Source organism: Carlito syrichta, unplaced genomic scaffold, assembly GCF_000164805.1.
Source record: "Carlito syrichta isolate Samal-C Ts95f unplaced genomic scaffold, Tarsius_syrichta-2.0.1 Scaffold73643, whole genome shotgun sequence".
Lineage (NCBI taxonomy): Eukaryota > Metazoa > Chordata > Mammalia > Primates > Tarsiidae > Carlito > Carlito syrichta.
The window spans coordinates 147,806-163,207 of NW_007017739.1; the positions used below are offsets into that span (position 1 = coordinate 147,806).

Sequence of the window (15,402 nt, forward strand, 5' to 3'; positions counted from 1 at the left end):
AAGGAAAGAGGAAAGGGAATAGAGAGAAGGTGGGAGGGGGAGGGAGGGGGAAAGGGTGAAGGGAGGGAGGAAAGGGAGCAGAGGGTAGGAAGGGCAGGGAAGGTGGGGGGAGGGAGGGAGGAGGGAAAGAGTGAAGGGAGGGAGGGAGGAAGAGAGAAAGGAAGAAATGGAGGAAGGGACAGAGGGATGGAGGGAGGAGGGGAGAGAGAGGGAGAGGGAGGAAAGTGGGGAGAGGGAAGGATGCAAGGGCAAAAAGAATAAAAAGCAACCATCCGGCATGCTCCTTCCAGAACACAACAGTCACCTGTGAGGTCAGTAATAGACACGAGGACCGGCTACACCAGTAACATCTTCCTCAGACAGAAGACCCCAGGAGGCCTCAGAGAGGTCAGTGCCCAGGCCCACCCTGGGCCTCCGGCGCGTGCGGGACGGCTCACCTGGGTCCGTGGAAGGGCACCTGCGGATGGTGAAGATCTGCCCCAAGTCCTCGTCCTCCTCTGGAAGGCCCTTCTGCAGGCGCTGCAGCTTGCGCAGGCTCTCGCTCCGCTGGTGCTTCATGGAGCGCACGTGCTGGATGAGGTTCAGCTTGGCCTTGGTGGAGTAGTTGCACAGGACGCAGTGGTAGTAGCAGCTCTCGCCCTCCACGCCGCTCTCGTGCTGCTGCAGGTGCTGCAGGGACAAAGGTGAGGACACGCCTTGAGTGAGCTACTTGTAGCTCACCACTGCCATCGGCCCACCCCATCCTGGTTGCAGTCAGAGATGTTCCAACCAGGGGATTTAACTTCACAGCCAAACCAGACAGCTTAAGTTTGGCATGAGATTCCTTAGAGGGGTTCCCCTCATTGTCCCTTTCTCGAGCAGTTCTCTGAGACAAGCAGCAAGTTCATTCCTGTCTCCCCCAAACGTCCCTTCCCATGTGGCTTTTTCGAGTGCTGCTAATGCTGCTGGGCAAATGGGCCCTCCCTGTGTAATATTGGTGGTCCTGGCACAATTGTTAAAGGTCTCCCCTTTCACTCTTCAGAGTATCCTGCTTTAGTTAAATCAGAGGTTGGCAACTGATGGCCCACAGGCCAAATGTGACCCACTGCCTATCTGTATAAATAAAGTTTTATTGGAGTACAGCCATGTCCACTGACTTACACAATGTCAGTGGCCACTTTTGAAATGTTGGAGTTGAACAGTCATGACAGAGACGTTAGAGTTCACAAAGCCTAACTTTTTACTGTCTCACCCTTTTCAGAAAAAGTCAGTCAACCCTTGCTTTAGGTGACAGCCTGTGGTCATCCTACCTGTATAGCACCTTTGATTGGGAACACAGAGCCAAAGCTGCTTCTGGCTTATCCACGAGAAAGACAGCTCAAGTTTTTAAAGTTATTTGGTCTATCAGGAGACTCCAAAATTCGGTTTTCTCCAGATTAAAAACTGACAGAAAAATAAATTTCCCCAGACTAATTCCCTATTAATACCTTAAGATCACCTGACTTAATCACTGGTCAATATCATTGGTCATTTGGTATATCAGAAGGTCAAAATTACGTTCTCTGCTGTGTTTAGTAGACACAGTATTCATCCCTGAGCATGAAAGCAGGCACACATAGGATTCAAGTTTGGGGTGAAAGACAGAAGTTATGCAAATGGTTAGCAGACCCCGAACTTTTGTGTCTGGGAGAAGACATATAGGTTATCCAAGAACAAAACCTACAATTTAGGGGGGTCTCCTGAGAAGAAGCCATAGACCCTTCTGCACTAAAAGTTAGGGAATAGACCTGCTCCTGGTATGGGAAGGTCATCACCTTCATTTCAGATGACTGATTTTAGAAGAAGAGGGACTTTTTCTACTGGGTGCACATGAAGCAAGAGAAACAATCTCAAAAAGCTTAAGTGACTGACCCAAGGGACCCAGCCAGTTAGTGGGAAAGGATCAGAACCAGAGGCTTGTCTCCCCACACCATGTACCCAGCATCCTTTTCAAGGAGGAAACTCATTATAAAGTGTTTTACATGCTCGTGGAATTACTTGTCCTTCTCTCTTTCCCCTCACTAACCACCTCAACCTCCACCCATGACTGGCCCAAGAGGCCACACCGAACACTCAACACACGTCATGGAACTGCTCGTGTTTCTCACTCCTTTCTGACCACATTGGTTCTGTCTGATTGCCATGCCTTGATAATGTTTTCTGACCCTGCTTGGATAGTTCTTTCTTGTATAGCTTAGAATGCAAGACACTGAGAAGCTAGAGTCATTAGAATGTCCTGCACTCCAAGCAATACTGAAAATACCAGAGTGGCCCTATGAGCGCTTCCCATTTGAGGACACTGCCCTGGGGCTCACATGCTGACATGACATGCACTATGTCCACTGAACAAGTGTGAAAGATCCAGAAGCAAAGCTGTACTTTGTTGGAAGATGAAATATAAATACATCAACTAAGTGTCATGAAAAACTCACTGGAGGGGGGTTTGTGGCCCTCAATCAGGTAAATTGGCTAAAGTATTCCACAGAAAATCTTGCCAACTTGCAGGTAAGAATGTGAAGGGCTTCACAGACACCAAGAAAGAACAATCCCTTCTGTCTTCCAAAATGGGTGAGCAAACTCAAATGCAGAGCCTTGGAACAAAATAAAATCCGTACAAGGAATAACTGCCTAGAACAAATTTACAACCAGAAAGTGGTGGAAAAACCAGCAATCTCAATGTTAACTGTTAAGGAAATTACAACTGATGACAAAAAGCTACTATCCTCAAAATAAATATGAGCTTATTTTTTCCTTTTTTTATTTTTTCTTTTTTGGTAGGGACGAGGTCTTGTCATATTGACCAGGCTGGTCTTGAACTCCTGGACTCAAGGAATCCTCTCGCCTCAGTCTCCCAAAGTGCTGAAATTACAGGCATGAGCCACGTGCCCGGCTGAGTTGCTATTTTTGAATGATTTATCTTCAATCTGCCTTCTCCATGATAAGGCTCCTTCCACAGGACTTCCAGGGATAGAATACACAAAGGCAACGCTTTCTGAAGGAGAAGGAGAGCAGATGTGAAGGGACTGGATGAACTAACTCGCCCATGTTCATTCTCTCCAGTGTCTCCTCAGAAACCAAATGCTGGACTGGGATATTCCTGAGAGCAGGGGTTTGGCCTGGGATTGAGGAGCAGGAGACCTGTACAAAAGCCAGGAATGGCTGTCCTGGGTCAATAAGACCAAAAGAATTATACTTATTAAAGCTTCAACTAAAACTGAGTGAATAAAAGATAACAGAAAATACCATGAAATCCAAAGCAGTAAGTCCCAGCAAGGGATTCTGGAGGTAGAATTAACTATGAAATCAGAGCAAGAATCACTAAAGCCTTACTTCCAAAACCCCGCTACCCTGCCATGAAACAGGATTTCCTTGCAATACGGCACTGAATTTTAAACATACAATTTTAATATGGATGTGAGGCTTCTCTTCCAAATGGCTGGTGCTTTCAATCTCTGAGCTAAAAGAGATAGATAACATGGCCAAAAAGAGTTGGAAGAAAACTGGGATGCCAAGTGTCTTCTGTCCTCAAATCCATAGGCTCTTGGGTGACAGGTAGGTTTGTGTAAACTGTGAACTGAAATAGCCATCATACTAGGAATTCTCACTTAAAAAATAACTTGATATGATGAAGATATCCCCAATCACTCTGCACTCTAGCTGATGTTGGTTAGTTGCACTCTCTTATGTTGTCGCAAATTCTTCTGTCTGCCATTTTGACAGCCATTTTGGAAAGGAAATGGGCATACACTACAAATCATGGAGAACAGAATAAAAGGAAACAAGAAAAACATAAAGCCATGACCCCTTCCAATTCTTCCCTTGATATTGTTCTCCATGACACTTACTATGTAGTAGCACATTTTCACTATATCCTATCAATAGGAGCAGTATTCGCAATTATAGGAGGTTTCATCCATTGATTTCCCCTATTCTTAGGATTTACCCTCCACCCAACCTGAGCCAAAACTTGTTTTGCAATTATATTTGTAGGAGTAAATCTAACTTTTTTCCCTCAACATTTCCTTGGGTTATCAGGCATACCCCGATGATACTCTGATTATCCTGACGTATACACTATACGAAACACCATCTCCTCCATAGGCTCATTTATCTCCCTCCCTGTCCTGGTACAGGGAACGTTTGGGGTCCTCTCTTATAGATTTCCACAAAAGTTTAATTCAAACCTCCAAGCTTACTTTGTAACTCCAAGCTAAATCTCCAAAACAGAAAAAAACAAAAACAAAAACCCAGAATCAACGATTTCAGTTGCTAAGAAACACATGCTTATAAAGACAATATCCCAATCAAAACTTCTACTAATAACCTGGGTCTACTGATGTTTACCTGCCTGTGACAAATCCCGTTCTCTTCAAACTTTCTAAGTTCCTTGTTACTTCTCAAGCTGTCCAACCCAGAGTAAACAGGAACCACTATGCCCTTTACCACACTATCCAGTTATTTTCCAGGACTTGAATGGGTCGACCCACTGACCCTGTTGGCCAGACCCTCTCTCCTTCCCAAGTAGCACTGGCCTCATCCCCAGAATTCCACCCTTGGAACCTGCCTGACGAGGAGCAGTGGAAGGGGGTGGGGTTAAGAAGGCACTCAAGGAGCCAGCCCGGTGGCTCAGCCTGTAATCCCGCGCCTTTGGGAGGCTGAGGTGAGTGGATGGCCTGAGCCCACGGGTTCGAGACCCGCCTGGGCAGCGAGACCTCATCTCTACAATAAATCAAAAAATCAGCCGGGCGTAGTAGCGCATGCCTGTAATTCCGGCTACCTGGAAGACTGAGGCGGAAGGATTGCCGGAGTCCAACAGGTTGAGGCTGCGGTGGCCGGGAGCGGCCACTGCACTCCAGTCTGGGTGACAGAGTGAGATTCCAACTCAAAAAAAAAAGAAGGCACTCAAGGACTCCACGGGGGCAAGTCAGTCAGCCCAGAACATGCTTTCCCTGCAGAGAAGAGTGGATGTTTTCATTTGGAGAAGGAGGGAGAATAATTTGTTCCTGACCCAGCTAATTAGAATACCCTCAATTGGGATCACAATGTATTTAATTAAATTCACTGTAATATATGAAGAATCCACCAAGGCACAAATCCCAGTGGTACACTCAATAAAGGAGCTGCCGCCTTTCAGAGTTCTCACTTTCCTCGCCAGGCAGGAAATCTTTCTCCCACACAAATCCTGAATTCCCCAACCTTCTCTGCCTCTACCATGGAGCACTCCCATGGGGAGGAGGGAGACCCTGGTTTTGTTTCACTTTTTCCACTTTACTCCGTGTTCACAATCCCTAACTGCTCTCCTTTGGCAGGTCTGAGTGCAGTTTAAAAAAGAAAACAAAACCACGACTTCAACTGTGGTTAGTGTACTGTGAGGCATGCCACTCCGGGACCCAGAGAAAACTGGCTGCTGAGCTTGTTTGGCAAGGTTTTGTCAATTTGCTTCTAAATGTCTACAACACATAAGACATCTACACACACACACACACACACACACATACACACACGCACAGAATATGCCCAACCCTAGAGGCTTCACCCTGCCACTGATGTGGGCAGTAACAGCAGCAACTCAGAAGACGCACAGAGGGCATATGAGTCAGGTGTTCCTTAGGCTTGAACACCATTTTGAGAATATTACCACCTGGAACACTGAAAATCACAGGGACCTCCCAGCACACTAAAGAAAAATCAGTATCTTCCCACAAACTGTGAATGAGAAAGCAAGACTAACCAGTCAATCAAGAAAGAAAGATCAACCTTGCTAAATACAGAAGCGTGGCAACTCGCGTGACCCAGTCACCTCTCCCTGTAACCTTGAATCCAACTACCCTTCCTTGATCACCCTCCCCCAACCTCACTGGCTAGTTTTAAAACCACTTGCAAAAAGACGGGGCTATAGAACTGCAGAAGTAGGGTGGTCTTCATGGAAAGAAATGTCTATGCTTGGCAAGAGCATTTACTTTCTAAAATCTCAGAGAAATAGAATGACCTACAAGAAGGATGTAAGTATCTGGTTTGGCTCATAAATGGGAGCAGAAAGAGAGCCCAACACTCCGATTCCCCACTGTGCAGCAGGTAATAGACTATAAGGAATTAGGAATCTGACAGGCACTTGTCAGAGGGCCAGCACCTATCGCTGGAAAGGAAGATAGGGTGGGCTCACTCACACTGGCCAAGGAGACCTTTTTCTGTGCCTCCTTCTGATCTTGTTATGGCTATTCATGTTTTTAAATGCTCATTTCATCTCGGTTTAGCTGGAAGATGACACTCCAGTACTCCAGACATGGAAATGTCTCTGTGGCTTCTCTTCTAGGTCTGATTCAGGGAGAAGATCTCAGAAAAGAAAAATCCTCACTGCAGTAAGAGGCACCTCCGATCAAGAGCCTGGCATGTACGACCAAGTGCAAAAAGCAAATTAATAATTTAAAAAGAAAGGGAAGAACAGAGGCCAGGCTGCGCTACTTTGTGGGATTCTACCCCATTAATATGTTGTGCTCGTTCACCCTGGCCAAACACTGAAAGTCAGAGAGACGAAAAGAAGTCTCTTGTTAGAAAATAATTCATTGTGAAAATCAAAAAAATGTGTTCCTGTTACTTGTTTCCCAGGAAAACCAACCAACTTCTGTCAGAGAACATTGATTTCTATAAATCTGGAGGGGCCCCCTCCTCTCCGACAATAGGCAACTTCTAACATCTGGTTCTTCATGCATGGGATGCAAAATATTGATCAGGTTTTGTCAACGTCTCCCCTCTAAAGCAGAAAAGGACAAAGTACATTCTAACACACACATACACAAACACATGCAATTCACAAGCGAAGCTTCCTGGGGAACCCATTACTATAAACACACCCACCTCACCATACTTTGTCATGCACACAGTGCAGCTCTATTCCAAAAGCAGTCCTTCTGAGCAAAGGGGCTGCCCCAGGGGATACCAGACACCCCACCCAGCAGAGGAGAAAGCCGATGGAAAGATACACCGGAAGGCCCCTGAGATACTTGTCAGGGCTCTGAAGGGCACCTAGGCAAAGGCAGGCAGGAGGACCTATCTACAACCCAGTTCATAAAATTGAAGGTCCCATGATAGGAGAGGCCACTGAGCCTCATTCCTCTGGAGGGAAAGATTGCTAACCACCGCATACCAAGGGCCTTAGCCCTTGGGGAGAGGACGAGAACATCTCACTTACAAATCCCTTGAGAAGGACTGGGAAGAAGATGAGGACTCTGAATCAGTTTGCTAATTCCCCAACATCATAAGAAGATGTGCGCGCGATCATTCGCCACTGTATGCACGTCTAACGTTTACTACTGACAAAGCACCTACATAAACGTTTTAATTTTCTCATCACGGTCCCGGAGGTGGGTTGCACTTGGCTCCTATCCCTGGAGAAACACAAAGCTTAGAGAAGTTGTGTGCCGCCCCCTGGTCTCATAGAGCACGGAATGAACAGGACTGGAACCTGGGACTTGATTCCAAGTCCAAAGCTGTCAAACTACACTGGACTGACCGCAGGGTCATTCTGGACCACGAGTCTCCTCAGACCCGGGTATTCACCTTGAACGCCTTAAAAAAAAAAAAAAAATCCTGTCAGGTGTAAGGCAACCAGGAGCGGGGGCGGTTAATTTTTTAATCAGTGAGATTGTGTTACAGTTCCAAATGTAATGTCACATCTTTAAGAAGCCTCCTGGAAGGTCAACCTAAATATATATGTATATTCTGTTTAATGTTGGCTTTTCATCCGCGCTTGCCCTCGTCCTTGACACATGCTAATTTGGTCCTATTTCACTGTAGGATCCCCGCAGACACCATAAGATATAAGTCCCAACCATGATTTATAAGAAAAAAGTGAAAGGAAGTATAAATGTTCCCTTAGATCAATCCATTTGGGTTGCTCTGACCTATTTTCTGGTTTCTAGGCCAGATTTCTTATGCCCTGGAACAAGCAATGATTCCTTGCTCGCAGCATCCCAGCTCCAAGGCCGGAGTGGAGACTTCCCATTCCTGTATCTTTTCCTTACATGAATGACATTTCCGGATTCAAAAGTCTCAATGTGGCCCTGAGAAGTACAGTAAATTCTAGAAGGAAAGTAACAGTCTAAATCTATAACCATCTATAGGTTGCATCTTCCTTGGCTTTGGATATTTTCTGGTAAAATACAAATATAGACCCTTGTGGTATGCCAATGTCTTCACGTAACAGAGTTCACTTCTCTCTGTTAGGAAAACTCCAGAAAGAAGTGGGGAGTCACTATTTAAATGTGGTGAGGAAATTTATCAGACATGTAGGGGTCCTCCCTGAGGAAGAGGTCTATCAGAGCATGATGTCACAAGCAAAATGAAGGCTCGTTTCCACACAGTCATATAGGTGTGTACAGAGCTCAGGAGCCAAGGCAAGTATGTGGCAGATAAAACAACAAATTAGGTCCCACAAGGCTATCCTCAAATTGACTATTCTCCAGAAACCAGCTAGAGCTCTCAGGATCCAGAAATCACCCCTTCACTGGGAGAGTATAGTAGGAACAGTAATTTTCTTCATTCATAAGATGCACTTCCTCCTCAGCATCCCCTCACATGACTTTCAAGCTCTCTCAAATGTAAGTCCCCATAAAAAGTAAAAGTCACCATATACCGGCTACTCTAACTTGTGCTCATTCGACTCCGTGTCAAACAGTTGTCAATAATGGTGGCTTAAGGGGCACTCTGGGTTAAGACTGCCAGATGGAAAATTCTTGCTCTGAATCTCACTAGCTGTGCTACTCTGGGCAAATCACACACACTGTGGGCCTCAGTTTCCCTATGTGCAACATTGGGGCAATAACAGAACCTCCTCCTAGCACAGCCTGGAGGGTTCAATGAGGTAAGTCATATAAAATGCCTAACACCATATGCCTGATGCTGTTAGGCTTCATAAAACAAAGTTATTATTATTCATACTATCCTTATGTTTCAAGAGTTAACCTTCAGGATTAGAGATGGAAATGAACATTTCCCTCCCTACTACCCAACCCTCTCCAGACCCCAAAAAGGAATCAATGGTTGATAGAAAAGAAACTGGTATGTAGGAATTACAACACAGACAGGGGTTATCCAGTTCACCCAGAGCTGACTTCTTCCTTATAAGAGGTGTTTCATTTTTATTTTAAGTAACCTGCCCAAGTCATAGGCAGTGCCAGGATCCAACCCCAAGCACATGGCCTTACCACAAAATCAAATCTGTTTACTGGATCTCTTTGAACATCAGGGCGCCAACATAAAAATCAAGGACCATGTCCTTTCTCATGCCTGCCAACGTCTCAGGAGAGGCCCAGGGAAGGGAGGAGAACTCCACTGAAATGGCTGGTAGATACTTCCCTAATTCCCCAAATACACTCCAAAGAATTAGATTATTTGTATCTCCAACTCCATGACAGTAACACGACAGAAAAAATACCTGCCAGGTGGTCAAAAGAGGGACATTACCGCATCTGTAAAATGGAGATATTTATTTATACTTGCTCTGTCTTCCTTGCGGGCAACTTTTAAAACCACGTGAGAAAACATATGAAAATCCTATGGAAGATGTGAAGAACTACCCAAATATTTGACACAGTCATGGCCTTTCCACCACAAGTGCAAATCTTGCTTCGTCACTTCTGATGGGCAGGTACGCCTGAGGGGCCTTAGTGGTTAACGATGCAACTGGTGTTCTAGCTCAGTGGTTCTCTAACTTAAGTGTGCATCAGAAAGCACCCAGGGGGCATGTTATGCCATGGACTGCTGGGCCCATCCCAGGGATTTCTTATTCTTCAGGTCAGAGTGGGGTCCAGGAATTTGCATGTCTAACAATCTCCCAGGTGATGCTGTCACCACCAGCCTGGGACCACACCCTGAGAACCGCTGCTCTGGACCAGACGGCACAGTGAAGAGACCCAAGTCAGAATATATGGGGAATGTTCTGTTGCAGGGAGAAAAACTTCCAAGATCTAAGATCTCTGCCCTTGCCTTTTCCCAAAGAGTATTTCAGATTCTAGCAAGCCCTACTAGATAAATCACACAATGCCTGCATGCAGGAATTCACCTCCTTAATGCAAAAGTCACCCAGAAGCAGCTGCCCACTACTGGCCTGCTCCAGATACTTCATAAAAGTCAGAATTGGCTCTATTCATCTTCTTCTCCCCTTTCACACCTGCACTCTAACATTTCCCAGGGCTGTCACCGGCAGTGTGACTCTTGATGGCAAAGCATGAGGCATCATTTTTTCCTCCCTTGCTCTGCATCCTGCTGAGTGCACCTGTCCAGATGTCTTGCTGGAATCCAGACCATGGAAGAAATTCAACCAAATACGAGACAAATAAAATGGTCTTTAAAAATTCCTCCCACGCTCTTGAACTAGCTGGTTGCTGCTGCTGAGAGCCTGCATTTGGTGCTCAAACCCAGAGGCTTCTCTCGAGCTCCTACAATTTGCTGACAAATACCCTCGTCATTTTCATTATGAGAGACTACAGGGCGGCCGACGTGACACAGGCAGGGGATACAGACACAGCACACCTGAAGGCTGACTCCTTCCTCATGAGAGGTGCTTGGTTTTTAAAATTTTACTTTAGTTTTCCCTTAAATGGGAAAGTGACGGGGCAGGGCAGAAAAACATTTCCTCTAAATAAATGCCTTTGGCATCAATCGCTCTGACTGTTGGGTATTTCACCTGTTCTCCTCACATTCCATGGGTTTTGCTGATGGTTGAAAGAAATAGTGACACTTGGGGGAGGAGAACAAGGTGCTGACACCGTGATGAGAGAAAGGTGCTTCTTTGAGGAAGCAGAGTTGAGTCTGCCTCGAGGCCGGGAATGGCCGTCTGCAGAGTAGACTGCCACGTGGCAAGAGGAACATGGTTTTGCAAATGATGACAAGGTGAGTTTCTCTGCTCTGCTTTTGGGCTCCCCCATAAATAACCCAGACAAACACCCTGTGCACTGGGTTTTGCTCTCTTCCCCCCTCCCCTTTTTAAGTCTCATTAAAAGCCGATACTGTTCGGCCTCAAGATGGAGAGCTCAGCATGGATTTTACTGAACGTTAAATCAACCAGCAAGCGCAGCCAGCAAACTCTGTGGCACTTTAACTTTAAATAATGCAATAATTATTGAATTTCCTTTTTATAACTGAAGTGCTGGAATGTAAACAATGGGGCTGTAATTGCAGGAAGGGGGGATCAATAGAGGCAATCGTTTTCAACCATGTTAATTGTAAATACAATTGCTCCAAGATGTCAGCCCTGTTCTTCTTGCTCCCAGAATCATCCTAACGGATGACAGAGTCCAACTTTCCCATTACAGCTGTTCGTTCCTTTAAGAGGTTCTCAATCAGGTCTGATCAATCTGTCAAGATAATGCATGGAGTAAGTAAGACTCTTCCAAACACAGGCTCCCAATCAATAGCCCGGACCAGCTTAATGAGGTGGGGCTAAGGCCCAGAGGGAGGCACCAGCCCCCAGCTTGCGCCTAGGTTTGGCAGGCTGGCTTCCTTGCATGGCCCTGATAAACAGATCAGCCCCTAATGAGGACATTAGTTATGCATGCTTCAGCAAGCAGCAAGGCACCCATCCCGTGGGACGGACAGACAGAAAACAAAATAGATTAACAGAAAACAATATGGTGCCAAATTAGGTCTAACTGAAGACTTTTCCCTCCTTCTTCTGCTTTCCTTAATTGTCCGGCAGAGTGGAGGACATCAATTAATCATTCCAATGGGCATGAGCTCAAGGACCATGAGCATCCCCTGGGCTGGAGGGTCTCTGGATGTCTGCTCGTTTCCCTTAAGCTGTTCCTTGATATGAGCACCCTCATTTCCTCAACACCATTTCTACATCACTAAGGCGTTGGGGAGCTTTTAACGGAAGGGCCCCGGCACCAGGCAGCAGGAGAGGAGGAGGACAAGGCTGAACCATGAAGTCTAACAGACACACAGGCTGGCTGGGGACTGAAGATGGACAAGAACAAACAGCCACCTCTTGATCTTGAAAACTGTTACTCCTCCAGACAAAGGAGGTAGGAAGTCAAGAGGCTTGCGATTTGCTTTGTTTTGTCTTGAGTTGAGGTCTTCCTCTGTTGCCCAGGCTGGAGAGCACTGGCCTGATCATGGCTCACTGCAGCCTCAACCTCCTGGGCTCAGGTGATCCTTCCACCTCAGTCTTCCCAGTAGCTGGAACTACAAGCACACGCCACCATGCCCTGCTGATTTTTTTTTTATTTTTTATAGAGACAAAGTCTCACTATCTTGCCCAGGCAGGTCTCAAACTCATGGGCTCAAGCAATCCTCCAGCCTTGGCCTCCCAAAATGCTAGGAGTACAGGCACAAGCCACCAAGCCCAGCCAGAAGTCAAGAGTCTTGAATACTCACTGCATACAGCTCAGTGCTGTGCAGGTAGCCCAGGCACTGCAGGAGTGTGAATTCTCCCAAAGGAGAACCATCTTCCTTCCCTTGGAGGTCAACATGTGCTTCCGCGTTTGCTCCTGCTGTGATAGGTCGAGAGTGGTAGCCCCTGTGGAAGTCCCTAAGGAAGGGTCATGTGAAAGGAAGGTCCCTCGGAGAATCCCGCAGTTTATTCTCCCAGTGGGTGCTTAGCTTAGTGCTGGGGTTCTCAAAATGTGGTCCTTGGACCAACAGCATCAGCATTCTCCAAAAGTGTTAAGGAAGCAAATTCCCAGGCCCTGTTCAGATCTACAGAAACTCTAGGGGTGGGGCCAGAAATCTGAAATCTGGGTTTTTACAAGTCCTCCAAGTGATTCTGATGTCAGCCTGTTTGGTGACCACTGTTTTAGAGGATGGGTTAGACAAGGTAGGCTTCTAGTAGGAATGACCCTCTAGAATGTTAGAGTTGGCCAACTGGTCCTTTCTGGACCAGAAATCTTTAGTGCTCAGGTTTGACTCAGAGGAGGGGCTATTTATTTGAGTCCACCACCCCTCTGCTCCAGAATGCAAGACCTCTGGGAATAATGAAACCAAAAGAACATAGGGGCCTGTGTGAAAACTCCATTTTATTAGTTAGAAAAGATCATGGAGTGGGTCACACTACTGAATTTCAAAAGTTAACAGTCTCATATTGTGACTGAAGTAAAATGAGAAAAACTGGGTCTTTTTAAAGGCCTGAGGGATTCACAAACTAAAAGAAAATAAACATCCAGCTAGAAAGATCAGATCCCTGCAATAAGCAAAGGCCCAGCTCGCAAGCCACTCCATCCCCAAGCCTTCTCCAACTCCCAGGCTCAGCCTCGTCCTCCACAGGACCCTGCGGTCCACTGGAAGCAGCTTTGATGCTGTACTCCTCACACATGTTGCAAACCACCCTTGTGACACCACAATCAGCACCTCACAAGCCGGGAACAAGTCGTATCTTCCCATCCTCAGTTCTCAAGTTCTCAGCACAGCTGTGGATATAGTAGGTACTTAAAAATGATTGGCTAAAAGCCTGAACCAATGAGAAAAATTCTCCCATGCTCCATTATTACTCCTGGGTCTTTAGCTTGCTGTTCAAGACCTATCTAATCTAGTCCAAATTCACTTCCCCCATCTCAGATTCTAGTTCTCTGCTCCATTCCACACTCCACATGCAATTATACTGTTTCTACCTTAACCTTCAACTCTGATCTTTCTGATCTCAGTGCCTTTTCCTGCTGGGAAGCCCTCCCAAACTCTGACCCGCACCAAAATGTCACCTCTGCCTGGACGCCTCTCCCTGTCACACCTGAGCTAAAACTTGGCCCCTCACCTATGAGGATCCCACGGCACTGGTGACCCCTACCAACACCTACCACAAATCATTCTCTTGTGCATATGTATCACCTGACTTCTGCACAGGGCTCCCCCATCCCTCCATGACTTTGATGGGAGGTTGAAGACTAAAGAGAATAAATGTTTGCTAATATTTACTGCTTGTGAAAATAAGATTTAATGACAAGAGATACTTACCACAAATGGACGTACTTAGTGCCTTAATTCTGCTATTATGTGGATCACAAAGGAGCTTCCCCCTCCCTCCCCTAGGACAGCCAAAACGTCCCTCAGCCAGAGGACGCCTTAGCTGGTCCTTGTCATTCTGTACCACCATTTCTTCTATACACATAGGTTATGTTATTAAATAGGTTTGATATCACTATTAAACTGAAAAATCAACACAAGGCTTGGATATACTAATAAACATCTAGAATATCAGGACAATCACAGAAGACAGGGAGAGAGCAGGTTCTACACACGCCTCTAAGGCAGGTACTCAAGCTGTCAGAACTCCGAACATCGTTGGCATTGTCCACCACACACACCATCACAGATAAAAATAACTGAATACATATTTTAGTTCTAAACATATAATATCTACCCAAGCCAACAATGGTGTGCAAGTGCTCAGATACCTGGAAGAGGTAGCCATGCAGACATTCCTGGACATAAGGATACACCATGTGACTGTCTCCAGCACTGATGAGTTCGAATGAGGAGGATATTGTACAAGCTTTTTTACATACACACATTACATGTGCACGATTTTATTTTCTTCCCGAACTTCCTGTCCTCCTTTCTGACTAACCATTGCTGAGAACTGCTGTTGTCCGGATTATTGATGCTTACAACTCCCTAGAGAATGACTGTCTGGTTAAGTCTCTCACCTTCATCTTCTTTCAAATTCCAGGATCTCTGAGGAAGAGACCATTCTCCACATGGGTTCAGAAGCTGAAGGTTTAGATGGTCCCTTTTTCCCATCCAGTTTATGCCCAAACCTCAGGCTCCCAGCCTTCTGATGGGCTGACCCGCTCCCTTGACAACAGATCCCTCCCCAGGGAGTGTCCTAGCAACCTGGTCCAAAGAGGCTACCTCAAGGTTCAGCTCTCAAGCTTCCAATGCAGTGAGATTCCAAGGCCAGGGTGTGAAAATTTTAACTTTCAAAATTTATTTTATTTTTTACATATTTTATTTTATTTATTTATTTTAGGTGGAATCTTACTTTGTCGCCCAGGCTAGAGTGCAGTAGCATGCTCATGACCACCTCAGCCTTGACCTGCTGGGCTCCAGCGATCCTGCCACCTCAGCCCTCCAAGTAGCCAGAACTATAGGCGCATGCTACCATGCCCGGCTAATTTTTTATTTATTGTAGAGACGAGGTCTTGCCAAGTTGCCCGGGCTGGTCTCAAACCCGTGGACTCAGGCAATCCATTCACCTCAGTCCCTCAAAATGCTGGGATTACAGGCTAGAGCCACTGTGTCCAGTCTTAACTTATTTTTAAATGGTGAAACACCCAGAGGTTTTCCATTGGCCAGTCTACACTGACCAAAACATCCTTTCCTTCTATTCAGTAAGTTCACTGTCCTAGCAGGCCCAAGAAATAATGATGGGAGAGGAAGAAGTCATGAGAGAAG

At 46.0% G+C, this 15,402-nt stretch overlaps 1 protein-coding gene across 1 annotated transcript in view; it reads right to left on the bottom strand.

Moving 5' to 3' along the window:
• ZFHX3 (zinc finger homeobox 3) overlaps positions 1-15,402 on the bottom strand; it is a 165,335-nt gene that overhangs the window by 99,437 nt on the left and 50,496 nt on the right. The window contains exon 4 of the mRNA XM_008053230.2: positions 438-669. Coding sequence (XP_008051421.1) covers positions 438-669 — 232 coding nt within the window. The remainder of the gene's footprint in view (positions 1-437; positions 670-15,402) is intronic.